This window comes from Platichthys flesus, chromosome 3 (genome assembly GCF_949316205.1).
Source record: "Platichthys flesus chromosome 3, fPlaFle2.1, whole genome shotgun sequence".
Lineage (NCBI taxonomy): Eukaryota > Metazoa > Chordata > Actinopteri > Pleuronectiformes > Pleuronectidae > Platichthys > Platichthys flesus.
Genome location: NC_084947.1, coordinates 3,388,000 through 3,409,147, shown reverse-complemented (window position 1 = coordinate 3,409,147; position 21,148 = coordinate 3,388,000). Strand labels below are relative to the sequence as shown.

Sequence of the window (21,148 nt, the reverse complement as noted above, 5' to 3'; positions counted from 1 at the left end):
CACACAAACACACACACACACACACTTTCACTACATGCCCCCCCCCGTTCTCCTCTTAGTATAAAGTCATTAATCTGTAGCAACACACATGCACATACACATTAATCAACCCACACTGTGCAGCGCTCGCACAGATGCACGATGAACAGATTGATCGAAAGGCAGGAGAAGAGGAGGAAGAGGAGGAGAATGACAGAGAAGGTTAAAGAGCAGGTCATGATGTGTACCTTTGTTCCGTCTATTGGATTATGGATGACGGTTGTCTGAGGTTCCTGCAGGAGGAGGAGGAGGAGGAGAAGAGATGGAATGAACGAGAGAAATGAGAGAAAAAGGAGCGAGAGAGAGAGGGAGAGAGAGAAGGAGGGAGAGAAAAAACATTGCATAAAAAGAAAATGGCCGGAGAGGAAGAAAGAGGTGATATGAATGTTGGATGGAGAGAATGGGCTTGTTAAGGTCGAAGGAGAGAAGTGAGAAGAGAGGGAAGAATCCTCCAAAATGACAGAGTGGGTGGATGAGCTGAAACTGTAATTTGGAGTCCGTTTAGTTCCCTGCGGACTCACTCACACACTCACACACACACACACAGACAGACACACACACACACACACACACACACACACACACACACACACACACACACACACACACACACACACACACACACACACACACACACACACACACACACACACACACACACACACACACACACACACACACACACACACAAACCCTGAGGAAACACGGTTGCATCAAAACTGTGACATTTTTTAAAACCTCGATCTTTCCAGGGTTTTGCTTAACATGGATCTGTTTCTGCTGCACATGAAGAAATTTCAAAATGCCTCTGATGCCGGACACAGTGCAAATATGAACTGGATCAACAGGGTTGTTCAGTCAAAGGGACAAACACACACGTTCTAACACAGATAAACACCAACACCAACATCAAACCAGAGGCAGGCACAACCAGCGACAACCCTTCAGATGCCCCACAAGATGGAAACCAGGTCGTTCTGCTGTTTGACCAGGGAGACACTGGTGTATGGAACCAGCTCAGTCTCTCCTATTGATCGGCCATTTCACTTCTTCACTTCTTCCTGTTATCGTCTTCCTCTGTCACCAACGCAATGTAAAAACTAAGCTATCACTTCATTTATAAATAGCTTTTTCCAGCTTCTTCACCCATTCATGCACACATTCATACAGAGCTTCTATATCAGCACAGTGTTCGTACACTGAAGGCTCAGCCACCAGGGGCGGGGGGGGGGGGGGGGGGGGTTAAGGGTTCAGTTTCTTGCCCAAGGAGAATTAGGAATGCGGACTGGGGTAGCTGGGGATCGAACCTCCGACTTTTCAAGTTAGTGGATGACCGTCTCCACCTCGATAATCTCTTCGTCTTTTAGATCCAATTTCTACAAAGTTGCTTAAAGAAATTCTCCCCCAAATAAAAAGGACTTAAATACTATCAATCGCTATCATCAGGATATGTTCCGAATATTTCTACTGCCCTATCTCGTAAATGTTGACATGCTTTTAAGTACTTCCTCTAAGAGCACAGGATTATTTGAGTTATACTGAGTCACTGCCCCACAGAGTAAAACCTGTGGCAGTCGAATGCAAAAGTCTGGACAGTTTGAAAATCTGTGGGCAGATCTTCATCCTAAAAATACCTCTGATATGAGTGAGATGGTTTTTCAGACTCTGAGGTATCTGCCAAAGGAAAGAGTAAATGAAAACTATCTTACTATTATTATTACATTTGAGACCAAGAAACAAAAGCTAATTTGTATTTACTTGTGTTCAGAATCAGAATCGTGTTTATTGCCAAGTAGGTCTTACTCAATCAAGGAATTTGCTGATGTGTGTTTGACATGTTTAGATACGAGCAGCGTGACACAGGTATTTATATATATACAGAGTGTGGCTACTGGTCTGGTTATGTCACTGGGATGATGTAATGTGCTATTCCGACCTAATAATGTCACAATATGTGTCAGAGACATAACGCTGCTCTCACAGCCTTTTTTTTGGTCCCTAATTGGACATAAACCATCTAATTTCATTTTGTGGCTTAAAACACTTTTTTTAATAGAACTACAGATATTCAGAAAACTACCGCTTATCTAAATGAGTGGTTAAAAGGCAGAGAGCAGCCAGAACCCGTCCTGTCACTCTTCACCCTGAGTGACGAGCGGCGCATTCGTGCAACACTGTGAATAATGTGAGTCACGGAAAACAGAGCGAGGATCTTTATGGACAGTCCACGGCGAGGATGCAGATCTTGACGGTTTGTAATCAGAGGTCAGACGGATTAATGATGGAGACAGTGAACGCCTCACGCAGCTCCTTTGTGCAGTGGTTTTAAAAAGATGTAAATAGGACGGACTTTGGATCTCTACAATAACACGTGGTGCAGAGTGTAGCCCAGTTTAAACAATCCGGAGATGTGTATAGCTTAATGTACAAGATTGAAATGTTTGCAGCTCATCCATCCATCCATCCATTCATCCCTTATCTATACAGCTTATCCTCTGAGGGCTGAGGCAAATCCCAGCTGACATGGGGTGATGGTGATGTCTCCAGTTAATGGGGGTCTCTTGCTGTGAGGCTACAGTTCTAACCTCTCAAATCACTGGATCACGATGCTTAGTAAGAATCTAGCTTCAAGGTTTCCGAACTTCCCTCACAGCTGTAAACACAGATTCTCTCTCTGGGACCATGAGCCAGGAACCCGGGAGCATGCAGGTTCTGATTCCAGCTAATTTCACTGATTTTCCACGGCATCAACAGAGGAGCAGGGGTTCTCTGAAGTCAGCTGCTGTTTTTTTGCTGGGTGGACGATCTGCAGACCTTTGGATAATCAAGCGGTGGGGGGGGGGGGGGGGGGTAAATCGCACTGACAGTCCTGGCAGGCAATGGCTGCCTCTTCCCATTTGGTAAACTTTCACCGACACAGAAAATGACACGGCTGCTGCGTATCAAGCCCAGGTCGAGACACACACCTGCTGGTTTGAGACAAACACTGACCACCGCCCGAAAAAGACACACAAGAGAGGAGGTGAAGAGAGAGGGGGGTGAGGCAGGGGGAGAGTTAGGGTCCTGAGGAGGTGGGACAGACCGACACAAACACACACACACACACACACATGTACAGGTGAGGGAGGTAGAGGAGGTAAATACCAGAGCAGGTGAAGTGGTGTTTCCTTTGGGGCTGGTGACTGTGCTGTTTTTGATGCTGTTTGTCTGGGGCTGTGCAGGAGAGGAGGAGAGGGAGGAGAGGAGGAGAGGGAGGAGAGGGAGGAGAGGATGAGAGGAGGAGAGGGAGGAGGAGAGGGGGAGGGGGAGAGGAGGAGAGGAGGAGAGGGAGGAGAGGATGAGAGGAGGAGAGGGAGGAGAGGAGGAGACACAACAAGAGTGTTAATAATGGCAAGAGGTGTATGTGTTTGTGTCAATGCATCCATGTGTGTGTGTGTGTGTGTGTGTGTGTGTGTGTGTTAGAGCCAGTTTTTCACCTCAGTGTTTGAAACTGCATCTTTGGATGAGGAGTCAGTTGATGATTATGTTATTTAAATTGGGATTAATCCCAGTTCAGCCCTGGTGTTAACATCCTAGCTGAGTGATCTAAAGCAGGTTGATGGTCCCACTATCTGACACCCCCACCCCCCCAACCCCGATCAGTCACTTTTCTGATGGTGTTAAGTGATGGATACAAATTTAAACATAATCCTGCTGAAGAATTATTGAAACTAAGAATGAATCAACCATTAAAAGTAGATGCCACAGTCTGTCTTCTTTGGCATGATTGATGGATTACCCACATGAAATCAGTTACTTCTCTGATGTGTGATGGATAAGAGCGTACAAATCTGAATTTAAATATCCTTAAAAAAAAAAATTGGAGCTATTAATCAATTTCACGGTCAACGAATTGAGTAAAATGACTAATTAAAACAAATAATTAAATCCTCAACATGAGCTGGACCTGGATCAGCGGAAGATGAATGGATGGATTCATCAAATGAACTAAACTCTCTGATGATGGATGAGATTCTGAACAAGCCAGTGAGGCACAATAAACATGTCTGGGTGAAGATGGCTGACAGCAGCAGGGATGAAAGGATTTAACAAAACATGAATTCACTTGAGTGATCTGTACTCGTGAGGGACGACACCGTGTTGACACCACCTCTGACTTCCACTGCTTAGAAACTGAGTCCTCTATCAAATGTTGCTTTGAAGAGGAGACATCACAGAGCGGCTGCGGCGTCTCCTTTTAAACCTTTATCACATCTGCATTGATTGAATCTACATCCATCGTGAAAAACCTGCTTCAGAGAATGTTCCTGAGTCAAGGGCGAGGAGGTGAATCAGCCGAGTGAGGAGTCCGCTGCTGTGTGGGAGATTTAAATCGAGGAGAAGTTTCACATCGGAGCCGTTTTTCGTTTCTCTGAGAAGAGGAGGTCGAGCGAAGGGTCGGATTCTTTAAAGCCCCATTCATCCTTTACAAGGTGGGAACGTTTGAAGGGAGGAAACATTTAGCGAATTCAAGGACGTCAGGTCGGGGTTCGCAGAGATAGAGTTCTATTTAAGACGTTTTAATAGTTTTATAACTTTGATGCATACAAATATAAGTATAGGGGAGATTAGGCATATTATTTCATTCACCTTCTTATTCTGACATAATCTTTGGATGCAGAGACAATACTAACTAATGATAACTTGAATTACCCAAAGATATTTAGTATAATGCGAAATCTAAATGAAAAGTGTTTAAATGGACTTGGACCCGGATAAACAGCAGGAACCTGGTGAATGGATGAATATATGAAAATCCATTAAATAAAGAGTGTTTGATAATCATCCAGTTCAATGGTGATGATTCACACTCACTGAATTTATAGCAGTTGTTGGTGTGTGTGTGTGTGTGTGTGTGTGTGTGTGTGTGTGTGTTATAGGAGAAGAGAGGAGACAAAGAGGAGCTTAAACATCAACACACACACGTGCAAAATACACACAAAGTAGCCAGGAAAATAAAAGCTGGTGTAAGCTGACAGTAAGATGACATATAGACTTTTTCACACTAACCCCCCCAACTTTCTAACACACACACACACACACACACACACACACACACATACACACACACACACATACGCACACAAACAATCAACCAACCAAAGCCACCATAAGCCGTCACTCCGCTGCCTCTGCCCCCGACAGGCAGGAACAGGAAATGCTTTCCTCAGCTCAGCAGCGATCGGCTTGTGAACTCGTCTGCAGGATGAACTCATGATTAATAAAGTGTCTCGATGACACCAGTTTGAAAACAGCAGGATCACGGTGATACAGGTCAGTTCACACAGACAGAGGTCGTGTGTGGAGGAGGGTTACACACACGTCTTCACAATTTCAACACAGTTTCCAGGATGTTTCCAGGGACCAGGAAGGGGAATGTGAGTAAAAGTGTCCGGGGGGGGGGGGGGGGGGGGGGGGGGGGGTTGGCAAAGACATTAGTGCACAGGGAGAAGGGAAATGAGTTGCGAGTCAAATTCCCTTCCAATTCACTTGGCTGAATTAAAAACAAAATGTAATGTACTTCATGCAAAATTGCTGTTTCGGTTAACGTTTTTAAATCAAGTGCAGGTTGAATTTGGAATAAGGTAAAGTTATCCAGACAGGAGGAGAAGGAAAAACAGAAGCCAAAGTAAACGCTAATCATTTAGTACACCACGTTCACTGAGCTATATTTTATTTATGATATTAAACTGTGTCAGATAATGAGGTCATTCAAGGGCCTCGGATAAAGAACTGTTTTGTAATGCTGCTACACTGAGATCTGGTTTTATTAATTCAGCAGTTCTCCTCACACAGACCTGGTAACCCTGTCTCTCACACTTCTTTGAGTTTTTAAGCTTCTGCATCGTTCTGTGTTAAAACTAAAAGCATGAGCACCTGTTTTATAAAAGCAGCCCCTGACAGATCTGGAGCAGCGTCCCTGGAGAAGCTGATGGAAACATCCTGCCTCCATTACATCCTCAGAAATATGTCAGGGTGAGTCTGGTGGCAGTGCACTTTGCAAGGCCCAACGCTGAAGTGCTGCATGATGTTCCTGTCCTTATAAATTAGAAGTGTTCTGATACCAATACCAGCTTCAGAAATGTCTCTAGGATATTAGTTCTCTGTGATATTAGCTGTTAAAATACATCAGTTTATTCCAGGTATCGGAATCAGAACCGGGAGGGAATAAGTGGTATCAGAAGATTTGAAGTCTTCATGGGAGTTTTTGAGCAGTAAATTATACAGTTTCTGTTAAAACGTGTAAACTTCATAACTTCAGACGTCTGTTTTATTATAAAAGTTTCACTACTGAGGCAGCGCTGTGTCCCAGGTTATAAGAGAAGGGAAAGAGAGGGAGCAGAGACAGGAGTCACTGGGGCAGATGCATAAGTTGCATGCTCACCATATACTGAACAGTCGAGCTGGACTTGCGTTTCTGTCCTCAGGCGATTGATGGACGGACGGATGGATGGATGAATTGATGGATGGATGAATTGATGGATGGATGGCAGAAGAAAGTGGGAATGGGGGAATAAAGTGAATGTACTGATACACAGAACAAAAGAGAACTTGTCAGACTAAACCCGAACTTGTACATTTTGTATCGCAGTCTTCAAGAGGGAGGACGAGTATTTGACTCAGAGAAGTAGGAGTTCAAAGCGAAGGAGGCGAGGTGCACGCAGACGGGGAGGAGCAGGGGGTCTGAGAGGAGGTCATCAGGAGAAAGGAGGTGAAAAGTGAGACCCTCGGTTCTTCTGTCCACACATTCACAGCATGTGGGGCAACAGAGAAGAAAGAGGAGCAAGAGATGGAAGTTTACATCGAAAGAATTCCCTTAGAAATCAACTTTAAATTTAAAATCCAGATTCTCTCAATAGCTGTTCACTGTAGCGTGAGTGTATCAAGGAGTTAACAGCACAATTTGGGGACGTGAGGCTGAAGAATTAAGTTTGAACAGACCCACTCTGTTTTGTAGAGGTTTTGGTTCAATGCATTTGAATGATACAGATCAAGATGTCAGTGAAGAGAAGAAGAAGAAGAAGAAGAAGAAGAAGAAGAAGAAGAAGAAGAAGGAGGACGACCGGGCTGAGCAGAGGAGGAGGTCAGGGTCGCTGAGAGAACAAGAGCACATGTGCAGGGAGGTGAAAAGAGGAGAAACGAGAGAAGGGGGGGGGGGCGCCTTTAGAAGATTGGTGCGAGTGTGTGGGGAGCCTGTTGCTAGGCGATGAGTGTGCCGCAGTGGAAGCGAGCGTCTATTTCTGTCGTCTGAGTTTCCAGGGTCCAGACTGAAGCTATTCCTGGAGCCAGAGTCACATTCCCTGCTGAACCGACTGAGCAGGGAGGGAGGGGGCATTCGCACACACACACACACACACACACACACACACACACTGGCACAGACACACACACAGACACACAACACGCCCTGCTGCACACGCACATGAGCAAATCACACATGCAGATGCCCACGCTTACGCACACTCTCTATGTGCAGGCTCGCTAACACCCCCGCTTTCATTCTCCTTTTGAACTGACAAACGAGATGTATTAACACACACACACACACACACACACAACATATACAGAAACACACATCTGTATGTTCACGTGTATGTGCACAAACCTCTTGTTAACATGAAGTAAAATGCTGAGGGGCAAACGTGTTCATTTGCATTTACACCGTGTTCCCACTTTGTCGCACACTCCCGTGCACACGTGCTGCACTCGCACACACACACACACACACACAGACTCACACACACGCAGTCGTGAAAGCTGTGTGTGGGATGTGTTGCTGTACTGTGTGTGTGCACCAGCGTGGGATGGTGAGAGATATTCATTAAGGGATGGGCAGGAAGAGGAAGCACTGCATGAGGAGGACGAGGCAGAGATGGAGGGATGAGAGGGAGAGGAAGTGATGGAAAGAAAGAGTGTGTGTGTGGGGGGGGGCTGACAGATGGATACATTTAATAATGGAGATGTGGCAATAGTGAGCTGAATAATGCCGAATCAAAATTAAGGGCTTCCAGAGGGATGAGCTGTTGAGGCTTGTGCACAGGCTGATGCATGAACATACAGAAAAACACACCCAGAGCAGAGCCGTGGATTTTTACAACAAATACCCGTGAACGTCTTTACTTTAAAGACCAGAAACAAGGAGTTTACAGACATGACCTGTGGATAAAGTCCAGAGAACTGGGTCTGGAGTTTACACAGAGTTTACTACAAACTCTCCTGAAATCTCCGTCTGTGAAATCTCCGTCTACATGTTTGGTTTCACTTTCTCAGCCGGGGGATATTTGTTTTGTTTTTGTTTCAGTGAATCCAGCGGCGGATCCCCTGCTGTGTTCAGATTCTCCAGATTCCCTGCTGACTTTATATTCGAAGGCCAGGAGGAGAAAGTCTGCAGAAACCCTGGAGGTTTTCACTCAGACATTTGCATTCACACGTGCACCTCCTCCAGAGAAAGTGCAGAGACTCTCTGGAGTTGAGTGCATGTGTGAAAGCAGTTTAGTCATTCGCACTCATTAGAAAAATCCAACAGCTCCGATACTGATACATAATATCTGAAAACAACACCTCAGTATTCCCATATATCACAAGACACACTCATCCCATTAGATCGAGAGGACAGACGCATCATTAATGAGAAAACACGTTGAAAAGAGTGAGATTAGCCAGAGAGAAGCAGCCAGTGGAGCTGAGATAGGATGAGGAGGCAGGAGTGTGCAGCTCTGGAGAGTGAGTGAGAGTCAAGAGGAGACTGATGAAGAGTGTGACGTCTCTTACCTTGACATCTGCCTTTTTGTTGAGCAAGCTCTTCGCTGCTGCAATGACAAGCACAGACAAAACAAGTCAATCAGAGCCGAGAAAAGAGAGGGAACGGAAGAGCACAGCATCAAGGACTCAGTGTTCATCCGTGAAGATCGATAACTGCTCTGAGCTCCATTAGAGCCTTCGGAGATCATATCTGCTTCACTTGATTTGAGTTTTCATTGAGTCGCAGCTGTGCTCACCTCGTCCTGATAATAAAGTGTTTAAAGGAGACATGTGATGATTGATCAGTTTCTCTTTCCTCTACTCTCTTGTATAGTTTATTTGTTCATTTAAAAGTTCTGCTAAATCTGCTCCTGAAACTCCTAGAACACCTGGAACACCTGGAACACCTCATCAGAAGTCCTGTCCATCCTTTCAGGTATCTAACATTTGAAATATCCACAGCCAGAGGCTGGTCTGACCCAACTAATTAAAATCATCATCAACCTGAATACGTAGAAACCTCAGAGTGAGACCCACGTGAGGATCCCTCTCCCCGGACAGACAGAGGAGAGAGAGAGAGCTGGATACTGATGTGAGTGATGTGTGAGTTCAGTGTTTTTCCTTCCAGTGATGCTGTGCAGCTAAAAATAACTCTTCTGCCATCGCTATCAATCAATATGGTACCAAGCTCATTATGCAACCACACAAGAGTAAGGGATTGAACATCACTGGCACCACTAGGCAGACACAGGAGAGTGATGTCTGGGCTTTCACAGGAGTACCAATCCAACTCTTTGTCAGGGAAACAAGTTCATTGTTTCACATCCATTCTCGTGCCAAGGGGCCGCGAGGAAGCCTGAACAAAGATGGCCGCCTCTCACGGCAGTCGTGCCTACCCGACTGTAAGCCCTGTCTTAAAGAGCCCTGTGGGGACCTTAATGAGGATTAGTCTGCGCTCTAATGAAGGGTAATGAGGAAGAGGGTGAGGCAGGAGAGTTTGGAGAGGAAGGACGATCGCTGCAAAGACGCTCCTCTGACGAGCATAATACCCATAATCCCTCAGTCTGCGGGGCCTTCAGCCCGACTGCACAGCTGGAGCACGCAGAGCAAGGTGGTCCCACTGCACCAGAGGGGCCCCCGGAAATAAGAGCCCCCGCTCCCTGTGTGTCCGTGAGGATGAAGAGGGAGGAGCAACACTTAGGAGACGCCAGATGTTCACGAGATCTAACGAGCAAGTCGGTCCATTTTTTTTAAGTTGATCCTGAAAATGCATTAAAGAAAAGAGTCGACAGGAAGTTAGATTTCGTGTTTTGGAGGGAAATCTTTTTGGGCTAATAAACATATTTATTTTCTACTTCTCTTTGGCAGCATTGATTTGACTCTACCGAGGAGATGGGCTTTCATAGGATGGGGTCTGGGTTTCTTATTTTTTACCTCTGATATATTAAATTAGCCACTGAATAAAGTTGGCTGTTTATATAAGAGATTAAAAAAAGCATTTTTCTCTTTTTTAAATATTTATAGGTCTGTATTTTTAGTGTGAGACGACATCAGTATTTATAGAGTTGCAGAAAGCATTGTTTTACATCATTGATGTTATTTGAGGACGTGAGAGTAGTTTGGGAAATGAAGGAACCAATCAGCTGCTGCCGCTCGTCCAGACTCTGCCCCTCCCTCTCTTACCCCACTTCGGGACCTTTTAAGGGGCTGAGTGCGATTTCAGGTCTAATCAGATTCTATCACATCAGCTTCCAGCCACATTATGTAAAGAACTATTTCTGGTGGTCTGGGATTTATTTATTTATTTTTTATATCTGTGTCTCGTTCTCTTTTTCTTTCTCTCCTCTCCTCTCTCTCTCTCGGTCTGAAACCTACTGTAACACAATGAATAATAAGTATTAATATAAATTCATTCTCTTTTATTATGAAATTTTTTCCTCCAAGATTATCACGATTATTATAATTATTTAAAAAGATTATTGTTCTAATTATGACAATATTGTTGTAATAATAATATTATCATAGTGGTTGGCCTTTTATTACTATTATAGGATTATTAATATTGTCATTAATATCATTTTTTCTTGATCCTCTCTCCTAATGCTCACCCCCACATTATTACTATATAGAATACACACACACACGCACACTGTCTGTTTGCATTGTTCTTGTCTTTGGATTGTTTTGTCAATGTCTTCTCTCTTGTCCCGATAAATCAATAAATAAAAATGAAGCCTGAATCCCTTGAGAATTCCTATGTTTTGATTCCTTTGCTGTTCAGTGAATTCTTCTGGGGAAGCACCAGGACATTTTAAAGTCATTCATGTCGTTCCCACTTATTTTAAACAGTAGTAAAACACATCCTCATGAGACAAGATATAACTCCAGAGTGAGACAATAAAGACATTCTGATAAAAGTCAGACACAGCATGTACACTGTCCTCCTCCTGACTATCCTGACTTCCTTTTTCACTTTCTTTTTACTTCACTGCCTCGGTGAGCTTGTATCTCACGCTTGAGGTGGAGTCTGCATTTTCAGAATTCAAGGACGGAGCAAGAGGACGTGATACAGAGGAAGTGGAGGGGATGTGACAGCGGCGTGAACGTGCACAGTTCCCTCCTCAGTCTCGTTCCACAGGCCGGTTGTTACTGAGGAGAGGAAACGCGGTCAGAGAAGTGTCAAGTTCACTCTCTCGTATTCCCTGACGGCTTGGTAGAGGGGGGGGGGGGATATGAAAGGAGAGCAGAGGAGAAGAGAAGGAAGAGGAAGGATGAGAGTGTTTTTATGTGCTCCTTCCAAACGCCATCATTCTGTCAAAGTGTCAAAGTGGCTTTTTCTACTCAAGGCTGCTAAAAATGGTTTAAATTCCAGTGATGATGATGGAAACCTGAAAAAGAACCAAACAATCAAACGTTGCTTAATTCAACCAGAGGGTGAAGAAGCAGGGTGCTCCTTACCTCGCCACAAATTACACATGAAGCAAGAAGAGAGAGGAGGAAGAGATTAAAACAAAAAAAAAGCATCACTGATAAACTCCCATTAAAAACATGGCAGGATGCACGACTGCAGGAGCGAAGCAAGGAGGGGCGTGGCCTCGCATGAAGAGTCAGAGATAATCACATGAGACGCAGATGTTTGCATGTGGATCTGCACCAAGCTCCTGAAGGGACCTTTTCAGGTGCAACAACTTGTTCTGTATACTTTTGGTTTGAGAGCCGGACTTTTTGATTTTCAGATTTTCAGATTTTTTAAATGCTCTCACTCGACTAGCCCCAGCTTGGAATTAGAATTTGCTCTGCAACAAAATATTTGAGCACAAAAACACATTTGGGTGCAAGCAGAGCAAACGGAAGCACAAGCAGAGGCTGAGTGAGTGCGTGCGCAGGGCTTTGAGTGAGAGCATCACAAGATCTGAACGTGCATACATGATTGTGGACGATATAGATCAAGGCTCCAGTAAGCCAGTGGAAGGGGGAGGCGGTATAAATATTTGATTGAAGCCCAGTGGAGGCTGAGGGACACAGTGAGGACAGTCGAGTCCCAGTGGGCCAAAGAAACAAGGACGCTGCTACTGCTTCTGTCTCCTCGGCTCAGTGCGAGACTGCCACGTGAAGCTCTCTGTCATTTAACGCCCGAGGTTCAGTCCTGCAGACCCAGAGCAAAAGCACTAGGTTCACGTTCATGACGATGTCCTCAGCATCTACTGCGGCGGCACCGAATCTGAGAGAATGTTGGTGAGCTTGAATTTAAAGCAAAAGAGCAAACAGCCTTTTCCAGGGATAAAGCTCAGAGAAGCTGAGCTCACTAGTGCCGAGGATGTGGCAGCTTCGTGTTCCTCTGACCAAACAACAGCTGAGGGCGAGTAAATAAAACCCAAAATACGTAGATAAGACTCAGGGGATGTTGCTCTGTGGGAGGTCATAAAGGTCATAGCCAATGGGCAAACAGCTGTTTTAATTTCAGTCCTGTGAAAATGGTTTTAAATCCATTTTCTTTAAACTTTCAACACACCAGAAGATTCTCTGTGATTTCTTCAGAGAACGATTCATGGATCTGGACGTGTCCTGTTTACAGAATGCAGAGTGTGTGGGAGCAGCTGAGGGACACGTCCTCAATGCATGAATAGAACAAAAGCACGTTTGACTTCATGAGAACCAGCCCAATCTTGCATCGCCCACAGCGTTCACCATGCTCCACAATGTCAGTGCTGCAGCGCATGCACCAGTCCAGTGCCCCATGCAGCATTCACCGTCAGCTCCCGGGCCGCTCCATCCTCTAAGTGACAGGGGGGTTAACTTTCCAGTGTTATTGTCAGACAGAGAAATGAGAAAAGAGAGAGGGGGGGAGATGAGGAGTGAGGGCGAAAGTGAGATGTATGAAATAATGGTGGAGAGAGAGGGAGAGGGTGCAGAAAAGTAGAAGTGACCTGAGAGGTAAAAAGGACAGATTACAGGGAAGGAACATGGAGTAGAGTGAAGTGAGGGAGGTGAGGTGAGAGGAAAAGAGGAGAAGAAGAAACAGAGGGACAGGACAGAAGTGTGGCTGAGTCCAGGCCATGCTCGGTGCTCGCTGAGAGGATGAACACGGGTCAGTGGTGCAGCAGCCAGCCAATCAGATGTGAGACAGGAGGTGACGGGTGAGCTGACATGGAGATGACAGCAGTAGCTCGGCTTCCATCGTTTTCATCATTTCAGATTTAAGAAATAACAAAGATTAATATCTCTCCTTGACTGCAAAAATGAATTCTTCTCATTCATAATGATATTCAGTCAAAAATAGGAATAGAAGCAAACTGGTGATTAAAAATGGGAAGGTTTGAAATATGGCTTTATCTTAATATCTTAACATGCCAGATAAGCCAGGGGATTTGATCAGAAAACCTTCCTCGGATAAAAAACCCAATATGACGTCTTTCCTAACACAACATTAATTAGCTCGATGGAGTCCTCGCTTATGCTGCTACTGATGATGTAGACGCTGGGTGGTGTGGTTAGCAGAGTGGTCAGCCATCATGCTCTGAGCTCCCATGCTGAGGAAGGAGGGAGGAAGAGGAGAGAGCAAACGAAAGAAGAGGAAGACCAAAGAGAGGGGGGGGACAGAGAGGAGTGGCATGCCCCTGGGTGAGCCACCGTGCTACCTTGTTCCACCAGCCCCGCGGTGGCGCCGGCGGCTGCAGCTGCTGCTGCCGCGGCCGCTGTGACGGAGGCCGGAGCGGTGGTCTGCCGGCTGCCCACTGTTAGAGTCCAGCACCGGGCACACAGGACGAAAGAGGGTTACGAGGCGCGAGGAGGAGAAGAGGAGAGGAAGAGGAGGAGGAGGAGGAGAGGCATTTAGAAAGAAGGGTAGAGGAGAAGGAGGAGAGAGGCAGAGGGAGGAGAGAGCAGAGGTGAGACACACAGGGCTCATTAGTTCACAGTGGGATTCAAACAAACACACAAACACTATTCGGCTGTGACTCAGATTCTGTCACAGATGAATCCGCTGCTGTGACAGAGGAGAACAACACAGATCTTAACTCTCAGCAGGGACGTGTTTACAGCCTGCGTTTGGTTTCCTGTTAACTTAGCACAGTTTGTCTTTTATATATGAAGCAGGAGGTTGTTCGGGTCTGACTCGCTCACTGCAACAGGAAATGTCCGGAGCATCCAGGTGGAGGGTGGAGGCTGGATGGAGCAGCAGGAGGCAGGAGGTGATGTTTACATTTTACTGCAGAGAGTTGTGTTTCCAAGTTGCATCTTAACATGTACGGCTCCTCTTTTTAATCCCAAAATATTGGTATACATCTAGTTTTGTGTCCGTCACTTGTTAGAAGCCTCATCAACACACCCACTCGCTCCCTGGGAATGTTCAGGACATTTTCCTGCTGTATTCTCACTCTGACATTTTCCTGACATTTGCAGGAAACAGTTCATGAAAATGTCTGACTATCTGACTCAGAGAAGACCAGGGTCTCTGCAGGTGTCAAACAGTTAGACACTTTGAAAGGCCTCATTGAATGAAGACTACGTCAAGGAGGACAGACATGAGGGGATTTCAGTGTCTCTTTTCATAACTGAAGCCATTTTCTGACATGACCTGTGTGAGAAATATCCACAGAATATGATCCAGATCTTCTCTGTATAAATTCCTTGTTTTGGTTTACAGCACATCTACACATCTTGATATCTTTGACTGCATCTTCTATGTAAAGCAGCTTAAGTGAAGCAGCTGAGTAGAGAATAAATCTGGAAACATCAAGTTGTCTCTCAAAGGACAGACAGTTGGTCTCTCTAGGGTTCATTGGTCTTGTTTGTAGTTTTATTACAGTGTTCTAACATCTGTATCATTGAGAAAGAATTACAAAAGAACGTTAAAATGATCAAGACCAACCTAAACATGTTCAAGATCTAGTATAATTTACAGCCTTAGAGTCAGATGATTAGACTTTAGGTGTTTTTACACTTTTTCGAGACCGAGCAGAAACCCTGTTCACATTTGAGTTCTCACATGAGCTCCAGAGAACTTCAGGAACTAGTTGGGACTTCAGTGAAAGTCTGAAAGCAGCTTATGACCTGAAAGCAGTGTTATTCTTATATGATGGTGATGATACAGAGTTTAGACAGCGTTAGTAAATGTTACACACAATGTGCTCACTAAACACTAACTGTGTGGCTTCACTGGAGATATTTACTCTCTGGATATCTCATTCCACAGATTAAAAAATCTATAAATCTGTACATCGGCATGAGAAGGAAAATAGATCCACCTCGACTGATGAGTCATAATCTACAATGAGAACATAGTGACCCATTGTGTAAGGCTCTTATTCATTGACTTTTTAGCTGATGACTTCATATTGGAAATGAATGCAGGAGAGAGAGCGAGAGAGAAAAGGTGTTGGGGTCAGCGTGTGTGTGTGTGTGTGTGTGTGTGTGTGTGTGTGTGTGTGCGTGTGTGTATTTGCCGTTGAGAAGCTCACAGTGTCAGAGCAGCCGCTGTGACTCATGTTTTCTGAAGCAACATGCTTGCACACACAAACAGATCACACATACATTTCTATTGTATATGTGAAATACAGACGAACAGTGGTCGTGACTCATTATCACAAAATGAAGGAACTGCTTTGGATTCTTCCTCACGCACCTCCAGGAAATAGAATCTCCCTTAAAGATTAATATTTTACAAATGGTCTCCACAGAAATTCAGACTTTTTGCTGAAACCATAACCCGTCTCATTAAGTGAAACTGATGAATCCCTTTTTTACTGTGAGATACTGGAATGTTTGCATTCAGTGAATCAGGTAAACAGAGGTTTGAATTCTGACTAGGGAAAGTTGTTTGACAAAGAGTCTCTGAGGCACAGATTAGATGTCGTCTGTCTTAGATTAAAGCGGAGATATAAAACCTTAAAGAAAGTTTCATCAAGGACAGAAATATACACAAATGCAAAGACAAGAACGGAGACAAACACACGTCCACAGCTTTCTGCTCAGGTTCAGTGTTTCCCCCGTTTTACCACAGCAGCTTCTTCCATGTAGGAGGTTGTGTTTTGTTTTGTTATGTTAGTTTGACTCTTTGTTAGCAGGATTGTGCAAAAGCTACTGGACAAATTAGCATGAAACCTGGTGAAATGATGCATTATGGGTCAAGAGAGAACTTATTAAAGTTCGGTGCAGATCCGGATCACAGGGCGGATCCAGGATCAACATTTTAATTGGTTTCTCACAGAGTTATTCATATATCTTGAAGTGAAAAAACAAACATGCACATTGGTGCAGATCCAAATAGAAATCCAGATCTGGTGAATTTAAACGTGGGTTCATAAGAGGACCGTTGGGCCTTTTATATGCCTGCTTCATGAGAACACTTAAAGTTGCATAGGAGTTTTTTTTTTTTTTCCTCATTAAGGAGAAAGAAGCGCCTGAAGGAAAATGAGGGAAACACTGAAGCTGCACTGAGATGAAATGAAGATGAGATTTTGGTTTTGAAAGCTCGCTCTGTAAATATAATGAATAAAAGTCCTCCAACAGATTTATGATAATGGTGGAATATAGGAATTATGTTCAGGAAACACTCACCAGAGAAATTTCGAGAAACCAGCATGGTGGTGAGAATGGCCCCCTGCGGAGAATAAAAAGACAAGCAGAGCAGTTCAATTTCAAACATTTGAAATGGTGACATAAGACTTTTTGCATTTCTATAAAAAATAAACATGGAATTGCGATTCTCACTGTCGATTCAGGTCTTTCCTTTCACCGACACGGAAACCAGAAACTTGAACTTTATCAGCAGAGAGTCAAAAAGGAACCAGAATAGAACTCAGTAGAGCGAATACACCCGAGGCTCCAAATCACACATACACAGTCTGCCTGATCTAGATCCACGATCCTTTCCACACTACACACAGGTTTTTGTGAAAATGTTAGCTTTCGTGTAATCTTGCTTCCAAACACAAACAAACGTGCGGGGGGGGAACAGCTCGGTGACCCACGCCGCTGTTTGACCGACGGATGATCTCTGAAATGTGAAGCCTGTTTCAAGCTGCAACTACCGAGACCTGTTTACTCCTCTTTACATTTAATATTGATGCATCAACAACTGGGGCCGGACGGGCAGAGAGGAAAGTTTATTGGGCTATAAAATGGCACTGGGATGCAAATACACCAGAGCTGTTGAGGCTGATCATTTACTTATGATCTAATTAGATTATCTCACTGATCAACAGAGAGACAACTGTGCTCCAATCTCAAATCAGTTCAAATAAATATCTTTACAGGTGGAGATACATCTGTATTGTTCCAGTTGCTTTCTGTGGCCTCCAGCGGAATTAATGTCCAATGTCTTCTAAATGATGAACAGATGATTATTAATTATTAATCCGTATAATTAACAGAAGATTAATCATGTTTTTGTTCCCATGTTCTTTTATCTGTTTATTTTGAGGTTAATGCAGAAACTACAGAACAGATTTCCACGAAACTTGGTTGGGACATGGATCAAGAAGAAGGAATGAATGAATAATATAAATAAACAAATAAATAAGAAAAAACTGAAGATTATCAACAAATATCTGTCCATAAATAATCTTCTTTTTTCATATAAACTAAGAGCTCAGGTCGGAGGGTCGGCGTGTGGGAGGAAGGAAGCTTGAGGGGAAGTTGTAACTAGAAGTGTAGGAGAGTTAAATGTCAACTAGGAATAATGTAATCTGAATTCTATTTTAAATATCCAACAGGGTTACACCACACTAATGCGTCACTAAGGGGTATTTCTGGTTATGTACTGTATCTACTGTATGAATCTACTGGTGTATATCTTCATTATTTTGTATTTATTGTAAACATAAAATGAGGCACGTTGGTATGTGTGTGTTTACTTCAAGTTTTCATGATTTATTTAGCGTTTCTTGTTGTTTACTGTGTAAATGAATGTCTGGTGTCACCAGCGCTCCTGTCCTTTAGCGACAGAGACAACTGGTTGGTGCTCGCTGGTCCAACGCTCCAACGCTCGCCACCTGTGTCTCTGCTTCCAGTTTGCCATGTGCTGGTATGCCAGCCACGCCAGGACCGGCCGGGAGCAGCAGGGTAACAGCCACATGCTCAAATAGCTGAGCCGTTGTATCGGTGTCAGCACTAAATCAGTGTCGGGAGGAAACCACGCATGTTGGAAATGTGGGAGCCAGTAAAGAAAAGCACAGATACTTCTAATGTGTCATCTCTGGATTACACATTTACACTTCACAAAATATCACCGGACAAAAGGAGGAAGTGATGCTTCACAAGCCTGAAAGGATTGTTATCAAACCTTGAGTTTCCTCCTGGCGTTGAATTTCTTCAGGCACTCCACGGTCTCCTGTCTGTGCATCATGGACGCCACTGTGGACCGTTGCTGGAGGGAGGAGGAAGACAAGGCAGAGCAGGAGAAGGATGGAGAGGACACACAGAGAGAGAGAACAGGAGGAGGACAGGTTAGATGTTTTAAAGTGTGGAGCAGCGTAACAAGTGATCACGTCTGTCTTGAGCGGGGGGGACACTTACGCAGACCCACGGGTGCTTGAGGGCCTCCTGAGCTGTGATCCTCTTGGCTGGGTTGATAGTGAGCATCTGGTTGATCAGGTTCTTGGCCTCTGGGGTCACCGTGTCCCACTCAGGAGAAGGGAACTGAAGAGACCAACAGAACCACGATCATCATCATCATCATCAGGATTCCAAAAATATTCAGAAAGTCAGTTCACAATTTCAGCCTCATTACGCATAACGAGATACAAATCGTTTTTTAATTTGACTTTTGTGCATCACCCATAAACAGAACTAATAAAAGCCGCCTTCAGCAATATCGTTACCATCTCTCCCATTGGAGCAGAGTCATTAGTGTTTTATGTCTCTTGGTTGGATAGAGGATAAACAACACTCTCAGCCAAAGGCCAGATGTGAAACCAGTGGTGTTGCTGGTGCATGTGGCGTCGGCCTTTCAGCCCCCGTGTCACCCTGTGGGAGGGTTTGTCGACAATTCCAGTAAAAAACATCTCAAAGCACTGGTTGAGAAATTTAAATTTAATCAAGTCATTTTTGTGTTCAGACAAAAATGACCGAGCTCTGTGGCCTGTGAGCTCAGAATCACGGCTGGAGACTCCAGCCTCTCTGTCGGCGCGGAGCTGAACGTGAGAGAATATGAATGTGGTGACTTGAGTTGTAACCGCGACCAAAGAGGAGCAAGGCCAGTGGGAGGAGAGGAGAGGAAACGAGAGGAGAGGAGAAGAGAGGAGAGGAGAAGAAAGGAGAGGAGAGGAGAGGAGAGGAGACTCACATCGTAGGCCCCAGCCTTGATCTGCTGGTACAGCTTGTGCTGGTCCTCATCCCAGAAAGGGGGGTAACCCACCAGCAGGATGTAGAGGATCACCCCTGAGACAAACACACACACACACACACACACATTTGTTGAAAAATGTAGGAAAAGCCATTCAGCACCACGTGTGTCATTTTTTGTGTGTGTCGCTCACCACAGGCCCAGATGTCCACAGGTTTGCCATATGCCTCCTTCCTCAGAACCTCGGGGGAAAGGTAACCCGGTGTGCCAGCAAATCCTGCAGCAGACACACACACAAACACACACACACACACACACACACACATGATTGACGTGTTCAATGCGGCAGATTGTGTAGCTGCTATCCTCGCTCAGTTTGACCGCCTGACCTACAACTATAAAGTCTACAGGAAGTCTGGAGAATCATTATAGACACCCTTATAGCTTCAGGTCAAAACTCATTCTCATTCTCTCCTGTGTGAGCTGTACCTACCGAACCAGGCCTGCTGATCCCCCTGCACCTCGATGGCCAGGCCGAAGTCGGCCAGCTTCACCGCAGCGTTCTTACATTTGCTCGCCAGGAGCAGGTTCTCTGGCTGAAGTGGAGAAGAGGACACAAATGAGGTTTCACAGACATTTTGAAATGAATGATATTCACTGTCCTGGTGAGGGAGGAGGTGGGAGGTGGGAGTGGAGAGCTACACATGCACATCTGCAAGAAACTGGGGTTCATACTCCAAGGCATAATATTCAGCACGTGAAATAAACACACACACACAGACATGTAGAAGCTTCACAACAAAAGTCAGTCCACATTTCAGCAGAGGTTTAAAGTCAGTCAGCCTTCTCGTCTCCTGTGCTGTGGTCTACAGGCTCATCTCTGTGGCCCAGATAGAGCTCCAGCCTCATTACTCTCTGTCAGAGGACGACTCTAATAATGGGTTGTTATCCCCACGTGTCCCTGCTCTCTCTCTCTCTCTCTCTCTCTCTCTCTCTCTCTCTCTCTCTCTCTCTCTCTCTCTCTCTCTCTCTCTCTCTCTCTCTCTCTCTCTCTCTCTCTCTCTCTCTCTCTCTCAAAGCAGCAGCTCTGAATGACTGGTAGGAAGATTTAATATCATAACAAACACTTTGTTTTTTGTTTGTTGTCTCCACGAAATGTAATCATGAGTTGGGTGTGACGACTTGGTTCATAATAGTTCATAATGATAATTATCAAGACAAATGTCACTTAGCTTCTTTGATATTGGGATAATTATTATTGTTTTTATCACTACTGACTTGTTTTGTCTAAAATGAAAATAACCGTGTGAACCCGACAGAAATGGATCTTTAAATTCCCTGAGAGCTTCTACTGACCGAACAGAAAGTCACAGTGTTGTTACTCCTGAGATCTGTTCTCGTGTCAGTAGATGCTCTCTTTTCCTTCCTGAAACTTTCCTGAAATGCACCACCGTGCAAAACAGGTGTGTGAGTTATATTTAGGCTGCGTCTCTGTCGCTGCCTCGTCTGCACTGCAGCAGCGTGTTCTTCATCCTCGGCCGT

General features: G+C 44.7%; 1 protein-coding gene across 36 annotated transcripts in view; it reads right to left on the bottom strand.

Moving 5' to 3' along the window:
* camk2b1 (calcium/calmodulin-dependent protein kinase (CaM kinase) II beta 1) overlaps positions 1–21,148 on the bottom strand; it is a 57,327-nt gene that overhangs the window by 12,502 nt on the left and 23,677 nt on the right. For 5 of the 36 annotated variants that reach the window (XM_062381388.1, XM_062381387.1, XM_062381393.1 and 2 more), the window contains exons 7-17: positions 20,100–20,202; positions 19,800–19,883; positions 19,607–19,701; positions 18,838–18,960; positions 18,605–18,688; positions 16,879–16,921; positions 13,959–14,054; positions 8,851–8,888; positions 6,464–6,496; positions 3,184–3,252; positions 228–272 (exon numbers count right to left, since the gene is read on the bottom strand). In XM_062381388.1, coding sequence (XP_062237372.1) covers positions 228–272; positions 3,184–3,252; positions 6,464–6,496; positions 8,851–8,888; positions 13,959–14,054; positions 16,879–16,921; positions 18,605–18,688; positions 18,838–18,960; positions 19,607–19,701; positions 19,800–19,883; positions 20,100–20,202 — 813 coding nt within the window. The remainder of the gene's footprint in view (positions 1–227; positions 273–3,183; positions 3,253–6,463; positions 6,497–8,850; positions 8,889–13,958; positions 14,055–16,878; positions 16,922–18,604; positions 18,689–18,837; positions 18,961–19,606; positions 19,702–19,799; positions 19,884–20,099; positions 20,203–21,148) is intronic. The other 31 variants (XM_062381423.1, XM_062381397.1, XM_062381412.1 and 28 more) reach the window with 16 other exon arrangements.